Source organism: Oncorhynchus gorbuscha, linkage group LG10, assembly GCF_021184085.1.
Source record: "Oncorhynchus gorbuscha isolate QuinsamMale2020 ecotype Even-year linkage group LG10, OgorEven_v1.0, whole genome shotgun sequence".
NCBI lineage: Eukaryota > Metazoa > Chordata > Actinopteri > Salmoniformes > Salmonidae > Oncorhynchus > Oncorhynchus gorbuscha.
Window position 1 is genome coordinate 49,043,602 of NC_060182.1, and position 19,781 is coordinate 49,063,382.

General features: G+C 41.3%; 1 protein-coding gene across 4 annotated transcripts; it reads left to right on the top strand.

Moving 5' to 3' along the window:
* Positions 1 to 360: 360 nt before the first annotated feature.
* LOC124046198 (protein RER1-like) lies at positions 361 to 13,705 on the top strand. Of its 4 annotated transcripts, none has more exons than XM_046366315.1 (8): positions 361 to 516; positions 3,174 to 3,259; positions 3,493 to 3,597; positions 4,605 to 4,701; positions 10,636 to 10,714; positions 11,425 to 11,560; positions 11,790 to 11,844; positions 13,257 to 13,705. In XM_046366315.1, exons 2-8 carry the CDS (start codon positions 3,179 to 3,181, stop codon positions 13,265 to 13,267), a joined length of 564 nt encoding a protein of 187 aa, XP_046222271.1. In that variant the 5' UTR covers positions 361 to 516; positions 3,174 to 3,178; the 3' UTR covers positions 13,268 to 13,705. The 4 variants fall into 4 exon arrangements, with proteins under 4 accessions (XP_046222271.1, XP_046222268.1, XP_046222269.1 ...); XM_046366313.1 differs by adding an exon at positions 2,153 to 2,196 and having other exon boundaries at positions 442 to 516; positions 11,790 to 13,705; XM_046366312.1 differs by having other exon boundaries at positions 11,790 to 13,705.
* The last annotated feature ends 6,076 nt before the right edge of the window (positions 13,706 to 19,781 follow it).

Genomic DNA, 19,781 nt, shown 5'->3' on the forward strand with positions numbered 1-19,781 from the left:
TAAAATATTTAGATGCACTATTGTAAAGTGGCTGTTCCACTGGATGTCATAAGGTGAATGCACCAATTTGTAAGTCGCTCTGGATAAGAGCGTCTGCTAAATGACTTAAATGTAAATGTAAATGTAAATGTACGTGTACTCTGTCATATGCTATATTATATTATTTTTAGAGAGAAATAATAATTTGGCTATTTAATTGGGGGCATTATTTTAGGCTACTAAAAAGCAATTGAAAGTAAAAGGTTTGGCTGGATTTTTTGTCGTGTCATATAATTGTGTTGTGTCATAAAAATTGGAGTTCAAATAAGTAGGTATTTAAAATTCTCCAGTGGCCAGGCAAAGTGCCACAAACCAGCTGTGCATCTCCCTCACCGGTCCAGGGTTTTCTTTGCTCTTCTGATCTTGCCTGCCGTACTTTAAAGCGAGTCCTCGCGGAAGTACTGACGTGTTCACATCAGCCAAACCAGCCCGAGAGGTAGTTAGGTAGAGCCGAGAGTGACACAGCGGCAGAATCAGGTAAGAAAAACCTGTCTTGCAGCAGTATGTCTGTCAGTAGGTGTGTGAAAATATGGTCTTTAGTTTTAGTGGAATTAAGGGGACCAATACCAAAGTAATATTTCAATTGAATTCCTCTCTAAATATGATATCGAGAGGCTATGCCTATGCTAGCTAAAAAGGGCTCGGTTTCTAACCGGAAGTGAGTTGTCAAATTCACGAAGTTACTGCTGGTGGTTGTAGTTCAACTTCCCGCTGATTTGTAGCCATCATAATGACAAGATTGAGATTAAAGACTACATTTTCCTACTGTGCTGTAGCAGGGTTGAACTGTTTGATTATTTGATTCCCGCTGCACATAATGGGAAGTAGAGGGAATCCATCAGTGTTTCACACACACTGTTAATGAAAGGTGGTTGTTTAAAAACTACACGAACCAGGTAGGTTTTTTTGGGGTGGGGGGGGCAATCACTCATTAGCTTTTTTTCTAATGTTAGCTAACGTCACTCACCCTGCTTGCGAGACAGGAATACATTTAATCAAAATTGCGCTATGAATAAAAAGCACAAATGCTAAACATCTCATCTCAAACACTATAAATAATTGTTTTAGCTGGCTACAGTAGCTAGCAACTGCATTTGTTGGCTAGCTAAGCGGTAAACGAGTCAACGTTGGAGAGCTAACTAGCCATTATGAGAAGAGACCGTTTGTGAGCGACTCAACTCCACGATTTACGATGGAGTGGCGCGCCGACTAGTGTGCGGGCGGCCTATGTTTTTAGATACATAGTACTGATTTCAGGACTGTTCTTTGGGTGCTGAAATATGTCGTTTTTGATTAATGTAATTGTGTGTCTTCGGAACTCCAGTCTGCCCACACTAGTCGCCGCTAGTAAATCGTGGAGTTTAGTTTAATTCGGCAATCAAGTCCGTCATTATCAGCTAACTTAAGTCTCACAATAATTGAACGACTGTTTGATAAGCAACGTGACATTTGACATGAATGGAAATTAAACTATCGTTTGAGCCGGTAGACCTTCCAAGGGGGCAAGGACTTTGGGTGGGAAGAGTTGGGATAACATTAAACCAGTATTTAGGCTTGAGGAGAAATGTCTCCTCTGACGCCCATTATCCTTAAATGTCTAAGTCCCATTAATCAGCTCTGCAAATGTGATGTCAAAATAAGTTCATTACGCACCCAAAATATGGAGTTTAGCAGCAAATATCGTCTTTACTGCCGTTGTGCGCAGTATGTACTTGCAAAAAAAATTCTAAATTGTTTTTGACCAAGTGCATGAGCCAAATCAACCTAACACCAAATGTTGATGTTAGGTTGATGTAGCTGACTTTGATCAACTCCACGGAGTTGATCAGAGACCAGGGTCTGTGGAATTCAGCTACTACTACATCGAATCACTCCCAAGGTCAATACATTAAACATTTACATTATGTAACACTTACCATGATGTACCAATGTTTGCCCTCTAGTTGTATGCCTTTCCTTGTTAGCTGAAATCCATACTTTTTCAATAAATGTTAATCAAATACAACCACCGATTTGTTTGCTCGTTGCTTTTAGATGGCACGTGTCAATTTGAATTTCAACATCCAGTCGGTTGTATTTGATTCATGTTTTATGAAAAATATATGTATTTCAGAAAACAAAGGCACTCAACTACAGAGGATTAAACGTAGGTACAAGGTAAGCATTTAATTTTTTGTTGAAGTATTGACCTTGGGCAAATCAATTTAGTCAGAGCTGAATTCTAAAAAGCCTGGTCTCTGCTCAACTGTTCATGGAGCTCATCAGAAACTTCCTTTACTGACCTCCTGAAAGGCGCAGCGGACTAAGGCACTGCATCGCACAGCTAGAGGCATCACTACAGACCTGGGTTTGATCCCGGGCTGTATCACAACTGGTCGTGATCAGGCGTCTCATAGGGCAGCGCATAATTGGCCCAGCATCATCTGGGTTTGGCCAGAGGGGTTTACTTGGCACATTGCACTCTAACGACTCCTTGTGGTGGGCCAGATGCCTGCAGGTTGACCTCGGTCATCAGTTGAGCGGTGTTTCCTCCGACACAGTGGTGCGGCTGGCTTCCGGGTTAAGAAGCGCGTTTTTTTGGGGATGCATGACTCAACCTTCGCCTCCTGAGCATGCTGAGGAGTTGCAGCGATGAGACAAGTTTGAAATCGGGGTCCTTTACCATGGAGTTGAGTTTAGTCAGCTAGGTTGATGAAGCTTTGTTGTCGCTGTATGTGAGTTGTTGCCATGTTATTATATGTGGAAAAGGACTTAACCGAATAAAGAAACTAGCTAGCTATATAGCTAGCCAATTCAAAAATTACTGTAGCCTACATGTTGGGTGAGAATGATCTGCCAGTGTTAGTACTGAATACCAATAGCTTATTTGCCAAATTGCTCTGAGCTGAAGGCCAAATATCCTCCGGTTCATCTGTCCACACATTATTTACATGCAGCAAATGTAGCCATGGTTTGAGTCACAACCAGGCAGGACATTCTTGTCTTGATAGCACACCACATCAACACATTGTGTCTATAACACCTTACTATAAACACTTAGTCTACAGATCCATACTCACGTTGCAAACATAAAGCCTGGTGGTGAAATCTGTTCAAGTAATGCCTGTTAACAACCCCTTTCTCTCCTTGCACAGACAAAATGTCAGAAGGGGACAGTGTTGGTGAATCAATCCATGGGAAACCATCCACAATCGGAAGCTTCTTCACACGGGTTGGACAGGTACTGCTGCCAGGGCCTTTAGTTGTTCTCTCATCAAATGTCAAGAGGAAAGAAAACTAGGCTAAATCAAGGGAAACGCTGCCACCACTGTTTTGATTAAGATAACCATTGGAACCACTGTCACAGTGGTGCTGCATTGAAAAGCTAGAAATTGAACTTCAGATAAGACTACGTGAAAATGTGACGCTTTATCTAATGTTTACTGTTGCGCTCCTGTTTGGTGTCTTTTCCAGATCTATCAGTCATGGCTAGACAGGTCGACGCCATTCTCCATAGGGCGATGGGGAGTCACACTTTCGCTAACGGCCATCTACATGATCAGAGTGTACATATTACAGGTAGAGAAACACACCACACTCAGGGCTTATGCTGGGTCGCGTTCAGGAGGTTGCAAGGTACTGAACACTACAGATAGAAGTGCCATGAGTTGAGCTGACGTTTTTCCTTTCTCAGCATGTCAGAGGTATATCTGTTCAATATATTTCTATCTTAGCATTCCACACACTGAATATGCATCTGATGTCTTTTGAAGGTAGACTCTGTAATCTGGCGTCACCATATACAGTGCGACAACTTCCTCCTTTCACGAAAACAACAATGAAAGTCAAATCTGCCAAGATATGGGTATGCCTCAATGGAGGGAGCCAGTAACTGGCTTGTCAGATGTGTGTATGTCTCAATGGAGGGAGCCTGTAACTGGCTTGTCAGATGTGGGTATGTCTCAATGGAGGGAGCCTGTAACTGGTTTGTCAGATGTGGGTATGTCTCAATGGAGGGAGCCTGTAACTGGCTTGTCAGATGTGGGTATGTCTCAATGGAGGGAGCCTGTAACTGGCTTGTCAGATTTGGGTATGTCTCAATGGAGGGAGCCTGTAACTGGCTTGTCAGATTTGGGTATGTCTCAATGGAGGGAGCCTGTAACTGGCTTGTCAGATTTGGGTATGTCTCAATGGAGGGAGCCTGTAACTGGCTTGTCAGATTTGACTTCTATTGTTTATGACTGATCATGTTACATTTGAGTTTGAACGTTAAGCTATTTTCTCCCAGGGTTCTGCAATGTGCCTTTAGGCATAATATGCACTTGCACACATCCAAGAAGTAGAAGATCGCTTTGGGAGCATCTGTGTGAAAATGGAGGCCACTGTTTTCCCTTTAGACTAGTATTGCCCCAGATCTTGTCAAATCAGTCAATGTGAAACATTTGTGAATTAAGTGAGGGAATACACATGTTTACGCTTATTTAATTTCCAGTTTGGATAAGAGCGTCTGCTAAATGAGTAACATTTTAAAATGTAATGTACGAAATTCAATGAACACTAATATAGGTTCTCTCTGCTCCCTCCAGGGTTGGTATATTGTAACATACGCTCTGGGAATCTACCATCTCAACCTGTTCATCGCTTTTCTATCACCAAAAGTGGATCCATCAATGCTTGACGAAGGTAAGTTCACTGTAACATACGACATTACTTTGGGTTCCAGTCATGTTTGAGATGTTTACTTTCTCACATAAAACAATGTACAGGAGTGTCTCCTCGCGCTCACTCTTCATGAAGAGACCTTCCATGTAGGTCTGAGACTATATTTTAAAAAACTTTGACTCGGGTGTGTATCTTTGGCCGACTACGCGTCTTGATACACTGGTGTGTATATGATTCAGGAAAGAAACATCATAGTTTGGGACGATTCAATAATATATGTTTCAGTCCAATGCAACTAAATATTTATTTTCCAGTATATCAGGATATGTTTTCATCCTTATGGCTAAACAAAGACTATTAAAAAATGACATTTTCTAATTGGGTGATTCGCAAAAAATTCCTATTGAATCACTAAGATCTGATCTTATCTATTTCATAATTATGGTTGTTAATAAGATTATGTAATTTACAACCATTTCCACATCTACCAATGCAAAAAGTATCAGTACTGCAACAGTTTTAGAAGTCTAAAGTAGTAATAAATACATTTCTAATATTTGTTTTAGCATTCCTCACTTAATGAAAGGGCCTGATTAAAACATGACACTGAAAACAAATATTTAAAATGTAATTATTATTTTGTAACTTCTCATTACCACAACACAACATTTTCTGAATCTTGTGTATACATGGTATTTTCATGAATGAAAATTGGATGAATTGGAATGCCGACTGCAAGCCTGGCCTAATCGCCCAACCTCAGTGCCTGACCTCACTAATGCTCTTGTGGCTGAATGGAAGCAAGTCCCCGCAGCAATGCTCCAACTTCTAGTGGTAGGCCTTCCCAGAAGAGTGGAGGCTGTTAGAGCAGCAAAGTGGGACCAACTCCATATTAATGCCCATTATTTTGGAATGGGATGTTTGACGAGCAGGTGTCCACATACTTTTGGTCATGTACTATATCATGGGTGAATAAAACTTGAAAAAGTCTTAAGGTAATGACAAACATGTCCACAGACAGTGTTTTTACTTTATAAATATTTTGTTTAATGTGAACTTCAGATGATATACAATTTATGATTAATCAAATTTTATTTGTCACATACACATGGTTAGCAGATGTTAATGCGAGTGTAGCGAAATGCTTGTGCTTCTAGTTCCGACAATGCAGTAATAACCAACAAGTAATCTAGCTAACAGTTCCAAAACTACTTCCTTATAGACACAAGTGTAAGGGGATAAAGAATATGTACATAAATATATATATATATATATATGTGTATATATATATATATGTGTATATGTGTATATATATATATGTGTATATGTGTATATATATATATGTGTATATGTGTATATATATGTGTATATGTGTATATGTGTATATGTGTATATGTGTATATGTGTATATATATATATGTGTATATATATATGTGTATATATGTGTATATATATATATGTGTATATATATATATGTGTATATATATATATATGTGTATATATGTGTATATATGTGTATATATGTGTATATATATATATGTGTATATATATATATGTGTATATATATGTGTATATGTGTATATATGTGTATATATGTATATATATATATATGTGTATATATATATGTGTATATATATGTGTGTGTATATATGTGTGTGTATGTATATATGTGTGTGTATATATGTGTGTGTGTGTGTATATATATATATGTGTGTGTATATATGTGTGTGTGTGTGTATATATATATATGTGTGTATATGTGTGTGTGTGTGTATGTATGTGTGTGTGTATGTATGTGTGTGTGTATGTATATATGTGTATGTATATATATATGTGTATATATATATGTGTGTATATATATATGTGTGTGTGTGTATATATATATATATATATATATGTGTATATATATACGTGTATATATATATATATATACATATACACATATACACATATACACATATATATATATAGCCAACAGGAAATGCAAATGCGCAACGCCAAATGCTAATAGTACTCGCTAAAACTCAAACTTTCATTAAAACACACATGCAGGGTACTAAATTAAATCTACACTCGTTGTGAATCTAGCCAGCGAGTCAGATTTTTAAAATGCTTTTCGGCGAAAGCATGAGAAGCTATTATCTGATAGCATGCAACACCCTGAAATACCTGAAGGGGACGTAAACAAAAGAATTAGCGTAGCCGGCGCTACACAACTCAGAAATAAAATCTAAAACATTCATTATCTTTGACGAGCTTCTTTGTTGGCACTCCTATATGTCCCATAAACATCACAATTGGGTCTTTTTTTCGATTAAATCCGTCCATGTATACCCATAATGTCCATTTATGAAGCCCGTCTGATCCAGGAAAATCCAGCTTTCCAAAATGCAACGTCATTTTTTTAATAAAAAAAGTTGCCTATAAACTTTGACAAAACACGTCAAACTACTTTTGTAATCCAACTTTAGGTATTAGTAAACGTTAATAATTGATCACGGGGCGATGTGTATTCAATAGCTGCACGTCTTGAAATGATGGTCGATATTCTCCCTTTCAAAACTTCCTCCCGTGTACCGGATGACATGAAGTGCCTCTTCTTCATTTCACCAAGGATCAACTTCAAGCCAATTGCCAAGACTGGCGACATTGTGTGGAAGCTGTAGGACTTGTAAACTGGGAGCTATCTATTTTCCCTTGCCATAGACAATACAGCCAACTGGCGGATTAATTTTTTTGGTGAACAGTTTTCCTAGGGGTTTTGCCTGTTAAATACGTTTTGTTATAGTCACAGACATGATTTAACCAGTTTTAGAAACTTCAGAGTGTTTTCTATCCACACATACTAATCATATGCATATACTATATTCCTGGCATGAGTAGCAGGACGTTGAACTTTTGCGAGATTTTTAACAAAATGTTGAAAAAAAATTGCGTTATCTTTAAGAGGTTTTAAAGTGGCTAGTGATATATTTTACATTTCCCATCAATTCACATTATTAAAGTGGCTGGAGTTGAGTCAGTGTGTTGGCAGCAGCCACTCAATGTTAGTGTTAGTGGTGGCTGTTTAACAGTCTGATGGCCTTGAGATAGAAGCTGTTTTTCAGTCTCTCGGCCCCAGCTTTGATGCACCTGTACTGACCTCGCCTTCTGGACGATAGCGGGGTGAACAGGCAGTGGCTCGGGTGGTTGTTGTCCTTGATGATCTTTATGGCCTTCCTGTGACATCGGGTGGTGTAGGTGTCCTGGAGGGCAGGTAGTTTGCCCCCGGTGATGCGTTGTGCAGACCTCACTACCCTCTGGAGAGCCTTACGTTTGTGGGCGGAGCAGTTGCCGTACCAGGCGGTGATACAGCCCGACAAGATGCTCTCGATTGTGCATCTGTAGAAGTTTGAGTGCTTTTGGTGACAAGCTGAATTTCTTCAGCCTCCTGAGGTTGAAGAGGCGCTGCTGCGCCTTCTTCACGATGCTGTCTGTATGGGTGGACCAATTCAGTTTGTCTGTGATGTGCATGCCGAGGAACTTAAAACTTACTACCCTCTCCACTACTGTTCCATCAATGTGGATAGTGGGGTGTTCCCTCTGCTGTTTCCTGAAGTCCACAATCATCTCCTTAGTTTTGTTGACGTTGAGTGTGAGGTTATTTTCCTGACACCACACTCCGAGGGCCCTCACCTCCTCCCTGTAGGCCGTTGTTGGTAATCAAGCCTACCACTGTTGTGTCGTCCGCAAACTTGATGATTGAGTTGGAGGCGTGCGTGGCCACGCAGTCGTGGGTGAACAGGGAGTACAGGAGAGGGCTCAGATCGCACCCTTGTGGTGCCCCAGTGTTGAGGATCAGCGTGGAGGAGATGTTGTTGCCTACCCTCACCACCTGGGGGTGGCCCATCAGGAAGTCCAGTACCCAGTTGCACAGGGCGGGGTCGAGAGGGTACTATGGTGTTGAATGCCGAGCTGTAGTCGATGAACAGCATTCTCACATAGGTATTCCTCTTGTCCAGATGGGTTAGGGCAGTGTGTGGACCTATTTGGGCGGTAAGCAAATTGGAGTGAGTCTAGGGTGTCAGGTAGGGTGGAGGTGATATGGTCCTTGACTAGTCTCTCAAAGCACTTCATGATGACAGAAGTGAGTGCTACAGGGCGGTAGTCATTTAGCTCACCTTCTGATGTTCCCAGAATCTCTGTTAACCAAGGGTTACATTTGCAAACCATCAGTAGGGTAGAGAGAGGGAAAAGGGGGGAAGAGGTATTTATGACTGTCATACCTACCCCAGGTCAACGTCATGACACCCCTCAGAGACACCAATATTCCTTAGCCCGGCCCACAAGAAAAGGAATGGTCTACCGTATCATAAGCTTTGGCCAAGTCAATAAAAATAGGATCACAACATTGCTTAGAATCAAGGGCAATAGTGACATCATTGAGGACCTTTAAGGTTGCAGTGACACATCCATAACCTGAGCGGAAACCAGATTGCATACCAGGGAGAATACTATAGACTTCAAGAAAGCCAGTTAGTTGATAAGTTTTTCCAGCACTTTTGATAAACAGGGCAAACTAGGAATTGGCCTATAACAGTTAGGATCAGCTTTATCTCACCCTTTAAATAATGAATGCACCGTGGCTGCCTTCTGAGCAATGGGAACCTCCCCAGAGAGGAGAGACAGGATTGGTGACGATAAGTGCTGCAACCTTAAAGAAAGAATCTGACCCATATGTTTTTGGGGGTTCGAGTTTAAAACTTCTTCGGGATTGGTGGGTCCCCTGCGGGACGGTTGAGTTAACGTAGGCTAATACGATTAACATGAGGTTGTAAGTAACAAGAACATTTCCCAGGACAGACATCTGATATTGGCAGAAAGCTTCAATTCTTTTTAATCTAACTGCACTGTCCAATTTACAGTAGCTAATACAGTGAAATAATAACATACTATTGTTTGAGGAGTGCACAATTTTGAACATGAAAAGATATGAATAGAAAAATTAGGCACATTTTGGCAGTCATGATACATTTTGAACAGAAATGCAATGGTTCATTTGATCAGTCTTAAACTTGCATTTACACTGTCATCTAGTGGCCAAAATATAAGTTGCACCTGAGCTGGAATAATACATTATGGCCTTTCTCTTGCATTTCAAAGATGATGGTGCAAAAATAATGGGGTATTTTGTATTATCTTTTACCAGATCTAATGTGTTATAGTCTCCTACATTCCTTTCACGTTTCCACACACTTCAAAGTATTTCCTTTCAAATGTGACCAAGAATATGCATATCCTTGCTTCAGGGCCTGAGCTACAGGCAGCTTTTCATCTGTATTGTTACTTAGGGTTGTATTATCAAACTGAGTGTGTGTGTGTTCTGTTGTACATCTATGTGATGTGATCAATCTGTTTATTCCAGTTTAGAATGAAAATGATTTAGTGTATTTTAACAGCAACAGTTCCAATCTAGACAGATATGCAAGAGTTTTTAATGGGGGAAATAAACATGAATTTCTATGAGTATTTAATTTCATTGTTATTTGTTCTTGTCTGTATTGCATTTGTTTTAGGCATAAGGGATATTAAATGTGCTGATAATTACGTATAGTTGCGTGTTTTCATAAGCTTGGGTCCCAGGTAAACAGAATTTCTAATTTCCCAAGGCTGAAAAAGTTTAAGAACCCCTACACTAGAAAAACAAGATATTGGAGAGCTCCTTTCCTTTCAATGTGATGAGAGTAACTTAGAAAGGTATTTGTTTGGAAGCTCTTGGGTTACTATGTAAATACTGCCTTTAGTGACATTTTGGTATATAAAACCAAATGCAAAGTGTCTACATCAGTGCTCTTATCGGGATGCTATTTAGATCCGTTTTGGAACTCTGTAGTCACTGTTCGTGTTTTGAGTCCATTTGATTGGCTAGCAAAGTGATCCTCGCTGTAACTTTGCTCCCCCTCCATTCACCTGTAGATGAGGGCCCGGCACTCCCCACCAAGCAGAACGAGGAGTTCCGTCCGTTCATCAGGAGGTTGCCTGAATTCAAATTCTGGTGAGAGCCCCCAAGGACCACACCATTTCTAGCTTGGCCTTTCACTGAACTGGACTGAGTTACATGCTTGTGCATCATTTGTGCCCATTATTTCTGGCATCCTACCACAGTGTCCTGTCAGAATATTCCACGAATCTTTGAGTGAATGATTCAATGTCACACAGAAAATACACACAATCTATGGAAAGGGAGAACACGCATATTAACGTAGTACACTGACAATACTGTCCAGCCATGTAATGGCTGTTGTGTTCTATGTCCCACTATTCAATAGCCTGGTTCACAAAGACCTCCTGCACACCGTCCCTTGCAAATTCTCTCCTTTTATTCTGTTTACTCACCAAGTAGCCAGCTCACCCACCAATGTGAAGATGTGAAAGTATATTTCCAATAGGACACTGCACTAGGATTGCTCTATGGACTTTTAGCTTTCCAGTGCAAAGCTTGTATTGTTGTACATACTTTCCTTACTATCAAGGCCATTTCATTCTCCACCTGAACCTATAACAACAATGCTAATATGTACTGGAGGTGGCACTGACAAGTATGTTGTTGCCCATACTTATTTGGATGGTAGGAAACAGAAATCTCTCGTTCTTAGCTTTGTAGTTTACTTGTGCTTTTTTTTTTACCACTATCTACAGGAAAGGAACTTGCTATCATTAACGCTGACTACATGTGTACATGTGTTTTTTCTTTTATGTCTTCAGGCATTCGGCAACAAAAGGCATCGTCATCGCCATGATTTGCACGTTCTTTGAAGCCTTCAATGTGCCAGTGTTCTGGCCCATACTTGTAATGTACTTCATCATGCTTTTCTGCATCACCATGAAGAGGCAGATCAAGGTATGGGAAACCCAGTGACGCTGCTGCTTACTCTGCATGATATATAGTTGTATCAGGCAATTCAAAGCTAAATGTATCGCAGTCATACAATCCTAATGAATTCCTTTGCTCTTGATATGTATCTGTAGTTAATCATGCTAGTCAATCTTCAAGATGTTTCACTGAGAATTCAGTGAATAAGAACATCATGTGGATGTGGCTTATTTTATTTTTCTTGTCCTACTTTCAGCATATGGTCAAGTACAGATACCTCCCCTTCACACACGGGAAGAGGACTTACAGAGGCAAGGAAGAAACCGGGAAACCTTTTGCTAGTTAAAATCAACCCCCCCCCCCAATTGAGAATTAAAAGTTATGGAAAAATAGTATATGTGGGTCAAAGGGGTCAGTGATTGTCTGAGGGGAAAAAAGATACAATAAATAGTTTTGATCCAAAATGTTGACAGTATTGGATGGTAGTAGTGCTGAGGATTGACGTAATCACAAGAGAACACGCTGCCTTTGGTTAATATGGGGAGTCATCTCTCAGCCGCGGGATATCTTTGTCTTTGGTCAGTGGATGAAACGCAGTGCCGCCCTTTGCCTTGTAACCCTCTGGGGTAAGTATGAACTCTGCTGGAGGGGGCGCCACTGGACGGATTGCAGGAGAAATTCCGTTGTGGAATCTTAATGACGCTCCGTTTTTAACTCCTCTGGCTCCAAGCGAAATACAACTACTATTGATTAAAGACATGGTACCTACTCGTTTATAACGTGTACTTGTGGGAGGTCCTTAGGTTTCGAAATAACCTGATTAGATGTACTTTTTATTTCATTGATTTAAATTGATGTGGGTCTATGATCAAGTGTACTTTTGCACTGTCTTGAGACTCACATCAGAAATGTTCCTTTATGTAAAGCAGTTCATTTTTAGTGACTGGTTACCCTCAGTTGAACACCAATTCACTACATACAATACCTATCAGAACTATTCAGAACCATAGTCCAACCATCTGTTGATTGCACAGGCAGTGATTTAGGTATAGGAGATTGGCTAGATAACAAGTTGGCGAAGAGTGAAAACACTGCATGGCTAGGACAGAGTTGGTGTACTTTCCAGAGAATATCATCATGGAGAATGATGAAATGTCATGTTTTTTTACAACATTATGTACAGAGAGGTTTAAGAAAGCCCAGTTCAAGATGTGTGGCTGCTAAAAAGAAGGGGAAAAAGTGTTATTAATTTGTTACGGTTTTTCCCTCCGTAGCCATAGAATCCCTTTTGTGTTTATTCCCTCTGCTTTCCCGTCATGTCAAACATACGATTTGCTTGTACAGTTGAAGAGAACTGTAACTGTCATTCAGCACTCCTGGATACTAAATGACAGATTAATTTACGTCTAGCTATGGGGAAGCAAATCAAGTAGTTCAACTTCAGATTTATGCTTTGCGCTCCCTGTGAATATATTTTTTTGCGTTCAGATTTCTTAAAATGTACATCAGTATCATACTCGTATTCAAATGATTCTTTCCTTACAAAAAAGTTATCCCCTGAAAGACCATATCCTTTGAACAAGCAGTTTAGGCAACTGTTTACAAACTGGTGTATATTCCACTCAAATCTAGTAGCTTGATACTCACATTCTGTATTTTTTTCTTTTGACAAATGTGGTCTAATCATTCCAAACAAAAATATTTTCTTTCTCTTCTTTTGCAGAGGACACATGAGAAAAGTGAGATTGAGAGCTTTTAATGTATGAAGGGGGTATGGCTGGGGATCTTATGAAAAGTATGCGGTAGTATTTTTGGTAACCAGAGACATTTTGGAAAACCTTTTGATCAGCAATAGGGAAGGGAAGAAAAAATAATCCTGTCAAAGTACATAAGTGTTTCCAAGGGTTTATATCTATTTTAAAGATTACATTTGTTTTGAGATTTTTTTTCAACATTTTTCTTCAAACAACTGTTAAACAAGTGTTCCAAGTCATCGTATGTCATTAAAAAAATAACGAGTAAAATTGATTTCTAGATTTATAAACTTTCTCATGAAAGAGATTGCATGTTCTTGGTTGCTCTTGTGCTGCAATTATAAACAAAAAAAGATTTTAGTAACTTAAGTGTAATTTTTTTCACTCCAAATGCTATTAAAGAGACTGTCCCTTCAAATTAGGTGTGGCTGTTTCTGCTTCATGTTTTAGGATCTCACTGACATTTGTCTGTTAACTTTAATCCATTCCTGCTTTTAGAAGTAACCATTAGGGCGGGAGGTAGACCAGTGGAAATGGACAGTTTGATTCCTGGGCCAGGCACTGGAAAAATAGGGGGAATTGATCTGGCAACTGGAGGGCTGATGGGTTCACATCTTAAAGACCTTCCCCTACTGTTGGGCCCTTGAACAAGGCCATTAACCCCACAACCTGCTCTCCATATAGGGGAGCTGCTCGTCTCAACTGTATGTGATGTCTGTGGGGGAACGATCATCAGCAGCGCCTGAGCAGTTGGTGTGGACACAGGCACTCTGCCTTCACATTTTAGTATCTGAAGAAAACAATGATGTAGCATCTCCTAGCCCTGCAGTTAATGCACTACCTGAATCATTTTCTTGTCCAGCCTCTGAGTTTAAACTGGATGGAGAATATATACTGGGAGGACTTTGACATTCATCATGCCAGCAGCTCAGTTCTTTACAACAGACCGGAGACTGGATTGCTCTCTGAGTACTGTAGCACAACATACCTTTCCACATTCAGGGAACTCCCAACTCTAGACCTGGAGAGGCACTGGGTGTGCAGGGTTGTTTTTTTACAGCCCAACGCCCAATTCAATTAAGCAATGCTTGTACTGAATACCAAGGTGACTATTGTAAACTGTTCTGTTAGTGTTGGTTTGGGAATAAAAGCCTGCATACCCAGTTGGAGTTGGAGACCCCTGAGTTAAATAATAACACATTTAAGTGAGTTGTCTTTCATAGTACTGTAAATGTATTATAGCGGGGGCTATTCTACTATGTTCTTACAGGGGCCGGATCTGAAAAACGTTATTTACAGGGGTGGCAGACTTTTTTTTACATGGGATTACTCTTCCTAAAACTGGTATTAAAATTAAATATTGCTAAAAGTTCATTTTAAGTAATTGTTTAAATAATGGTACACATTTGTACTTGCAGTGCATTCGGAAAGTACTCTGACCACTTAACTTTTTTCACATTTTGTTACGTTACAGCCTTATTCTAAAAATGTATTATATTCTAAAATTGATAAATAAAAATCTTTATATACACGCAATACCCTATAGTGACAGTGAAAACAAGTAGACATTTTTGCACATTTTATTAAGAAGAAAAAACAGAAATTTCTTATTTACGTAAGTATTCAGATCCTTTGCTATATCGGATCTTCCATTCCTCTCAAACATTTTAGAAAAGGCTGTTGCGCAGCAACTCACTGCCTTCCTGAAGACAAACAATGTATACGAAATGCTTCAGTCTGATTTTAGACCCCATCATAGCACTGAGACTGCACTTGTGAAGGTGGTAATTGGCTTTTAATGGCATCATACTGAGGCTCTGAATCTGTCCTCGTGCTCCTAGACCTTAGTGCTGCTTTTGATATCATCGATCACCACATTATTTTGGAGAGATTGGAAACTCAAATTGGTCTAGATGGACAAGTTCTGGCCTGGTTTAGAGCTTATTTGTCGGAAGGATATCAGTTTGTCTCTGAATGGTTTGTCCTCTAACAAATCAACTGTAAATTTCAGTGTTCCTCAAGGTTCTGTTTTTGGACCACTATTGTTTTCACTATATATTTTACCTCTTGGGGATGTCATTCGAAAACAATGTTAACTTTCACTGCTATGCGGATGACACACAGCTGTACATTTCAATGAAACCTGGTGAGGCCCCAAAATTGCCCTCGCTAGAAGCCTGTGTTTCAGACTTAGGAAGTGGATGTCTGCAAATGTTCTACTTTTAAACTCAAACAAAACAGAGATGCTTGTTCTAGGTCCCAAGAAACAAAGATCTTCGGTTGAATCTGACAATTAATCTTAATGATTGTACAGTTGTCTCAAATAAAACTGAAGGACCTTGGTGTTACGAACATATCAAGACTGTTTCAAGGACAGCTTTTTTCCATCTATGTAACATTGCATAAATCAGAAACTTTCTGTCCAGAAAGGATGCAGAAAAATGTATCCATGCTTTTGTTACTTCTAGGTTAGACTATTGCAATGCTCTACTTTCTGGCTTCCCGGATAAAGCACTAAATAAACTTCAGTTAGTGCAAAATACGGCTGCTAGAGTCCTGACTAGAACCAAAAAATTTGATCATATTACTCCAGTGCTAGCCTTCCTACACTGGCTTCCTGTCAAGGCAAGGGCTGATTTCAAGGTTTTACTGCTAACCTACAAAACATTACATGGGCTTGCTCCTACCTATCTCTCTGATTTGGTCCTGCCGTACATACCTACACGTACGCTACGGTCACAAGATGCATGCCTCCTAATTGTCCCTAGAATGTCTAAGCAAACAGTTGGAGGCAGGGCTTTCTCCTATAGAGAGAGAAAGAGACGCAAACTCGGTCTCAACCTTTAAGTCTTTACTGAAGACTCATCTCTTCAGTGGGGCATATGATTGAGTTTAGTCTGGCCCAGGAGTGTGAAGGTGAACGGAAAGGCTCTGGAGCAATGAACCGCCCTTGCTGTCTCTGCCTGGCCGGTTCCCCTCTTTCCACTGGCATTCTCTGCGTCAAACCCTATTACAGGGGCTGAGTCACTGGCTTACTGGTGCTCTTTCAGGACGTCCCAAGGAGGGGTGCTTCACTTGAGTGAGTTGAGTCACTGATGTGATCTTCATGTCTGGATTGGTGCCCCCCTTGGGTTGTGCTGTGGCGGAGATATTTGTGGGCTAAACCCGGCCTTGTCTCAGGATGGTAAGTTGGTGGTGGAAGATATCCCTCTTGTGGTGTGGGGGCTGTGCTTTGGCAAAGTGGGTGGGGTTATATCCTTCCTGTTTGGCCCTGTCTGGGGGTATCATCGGATGGGGCCACAGTGTCTCCTGACCCCGCCCTGTCTCAGCCTCCAGTATTTATGCTGCAGTAGTTTATGTGTCGGGGGGCTAGGGTCAGTTTGTTATATCTGGAGTACTTCTCCTGTCTTATCCGGTGTCCTGTGTGAATTTAAGTATGCTCTCTCTAATTCTCTCTTTCTCTCTTTCTCTCTCTCGGAGGACCTGATCCCTAGGACCATGCCTCAGGACTACCTGGCATGATGACTCCTTGCTGTCCACCTGGCCGTGCTGCTGCTCCAGTTTCAATTGTTCTGCCTGCAGCTATGGAATCCTGACCTATTCACCGGATGTGCTACCTGTTCTAGACCTATTATTTGACCATGCTGGTCATTTATGAACATTTGAACATCTTGCCATGTTCTGTTATAATCTCCACCCGGCACAGCCAGAAGAGGCCCCTTCCGTCTTCATAGGGTAAAGATGCTTTTAGTTTCTTTGTGCCCTTTACGTGAAACAACTTACGGAGCTCTCCAAATGATATGTTCTGCAAATGAGATGTCCTTGGCATTGGTGGTTGTACCCCTAATGAAGCCAGCTACCTGCAGCTACGGCTGCTTATTAAAGCTGGACATGGTGAGGTAGGCCTAAGCCTATAGATTATATAACTGTTCCTATTGCGTTTTATTTTGTATTATAGAAGTTGGTTAATGAATCATTACATTGATAAAGACGTACTGTATTTGTGTGTGCATATCCCTTCCATTCCCTCTCCCAGCCCACTAATGCCTATACCAAATCAAATGAGGAGAGGATTCTGCATTTCTTTCATATAGTATTTATAAAATACAAATCTACACGGTGAAAATACTACACAACAAAGCATTTAATAGTTCATTAAAATAGCCTAGAAAAAATGACAGGGACATATGGCACCATGCGTAAATACCATGCATATGGTAGCGTAGCCTAGTGGTTAGAACGTTGGACTAGTAACCGGAAGGTTGCGAGTTCAAACCCCCGAGCTGACAAGGTACAAATCTGTCGTTCTGCCCCTGAACAGGCAGTTAACCCACTGTTCCCAGGCCGTCATTGAAAATAAGAATATGTTCTTAACTGACTTGCCTGGTTAAATAAAGGTAAAATTAAATTAAAAATATTGATAATTTCACTTGACAGTAAACCGAATAATTGTTGTAGAAGCATAACTAATAGTGGTATGCCAGCCTACCATAAACCCAGATGTTTAAGTTAGTTCTAAGATGTCTGCTTTCTCGAGCTTGAGTTTTTGAATCTGAATAGAAGCTTAATTGAGCCACTATTATGTCAATTGGACTAATAGATTCATAGCATAACTTACATTGTTTTGTGTAACAATTATCCAGCAGGTCCAAGCATTTTTTTATGTAGCCTCCTCTTCACTTCTCCATCAATGGTTTGGATACCTGACAAAAAAAAGAGAAAAAGCATTAACAAACAATCATTTGTCATTTTAAAAATCTTACTACAATCTTACTTGCCAAATATTATTCATGCATGTAAGGAACAGGCTACACACCATTTTACCAGTTATAATTGTGGTCTGTGTGTCAGCGATTGGGTGCAGAGATGTAGCGGAGTCAGGCGCAGGACACAGGTTTGAGCAACACAACTGAGTTTACTCACAAAAATTAAAGCAATATTCCAAATAGGAAAATACATACAAACAAACACCTACAACAACCACTAAGACCAACAATCACGGACAGAAACCAGGTGTGTGTAATACAGACAAAACAAAACGAAAATGAAACATGAATCGGTGGTGACCTCGACTGCCGAACACCACCCGAACAAGGAGTAGGGCCGACTTTGCACCGGCCTCGGGGACGACCCGGAGGAAGGGACGCAGGACGATCCGGGTGGAGACGGTGAAACTCCTGTAGCAATGAAGGATCTAGGATGTCCTCCACCGGGTACCCAGCATCTCTCCTCCGGGCCGTACCCCTCCCACTCCACGAGGTACTGAAGGCCCCTCACCCGTCGCCTTGAGTCCATGATGGCTCGTACGGTACACGCCAGGACTCCCTCGATGTCCAGAGGGGGCGGAGGAACCTCCCGCACCTCATACTGCTGGAGCGGACCAGCCACCACTGGCCTGAGGAGAGACACATGAAACGAGGAGTTAATACGGTAATCAGGAGGGAGTTGTAACCTATAACAAATCTCTTTCAGTCTCCTCAGGACTTTAAATGGCCCCACAAACCGCGGACCCAGCTTCCGGCAGGGCAGGTGAAGGGTCGAGAGCCAGACCCCATCCCCCGGTGCATACACCGGGGCCTGACTGCGGTGGCGGTCGGCACTCGCCTTTTGCCTCCGGGCCGTTATAGCCGCACATGGGCAGCGTTCCATGTCTCCTCCGAGTGCCGAAACCATTCATCCACCGCAGGAGCCTCGATCTGGCTCTGATGCCATTGTGCCAGGACCGGCTGATAACCCAGCACATGCTGAAACAGTGATAGGTTGGTAGAGGAGTGGCGGAGGGAGTTTTAGGCCCTCTCTGCCCAGGGGATGTAAACCGCCCACTCCCTTGGCCGATCCTGGCAATAGGACCGCAGAAACCTACCCACACCCTGTTTGACTCTTTCCACCTGCCCGTTACTCTCGGGGTGGAAACCTGAGGTAAGGCTGACCGAGACCCCAGGCGTTCCATAAATGCCTTCTAGACTCTAGACGTGAATTGGGGACCCCGATCAAATCAAATCAAATTTATTTATATAGCCCTTCGTACATCAGCTGATATCTCAAAGTGCTGTACAGAAACCCAGCCTAAAACCCCAAACAGCAAACAATGCAGGTGTAAAAGCACGGTGGCTAGGAAAAACTCCCTAGAAAGGCCAAAACCTAGGAAGAAACCTAGAGAGGAACCGGGCTATGTGGGGTGGCCAGTCCTCTTCTGGCTGTGCCGGGTAGAGATTATAACAGAACATGACCAAGATGTTCAAATGTTCATAAATGACCAGCATGGTCAAATAATAATAAGGCAGAACAGTTGAAACTGGAGCAGCAGCACAGTCAGATGGACTGGGGACAGCAAGGAGCCATCATGTCAGGTAGTCCTGGGGCACGGTCCTAGGGCTCAGGTCCTCCAAGAGAGAGAAAGAAAGAGAGAATTAGAGAGAGCATATGTGGGGTGGCCAGTCCTCTTCTGGCTGTGCCAGGTGGAGATTATAACAGAACGTGGCCAAGATGTTCAA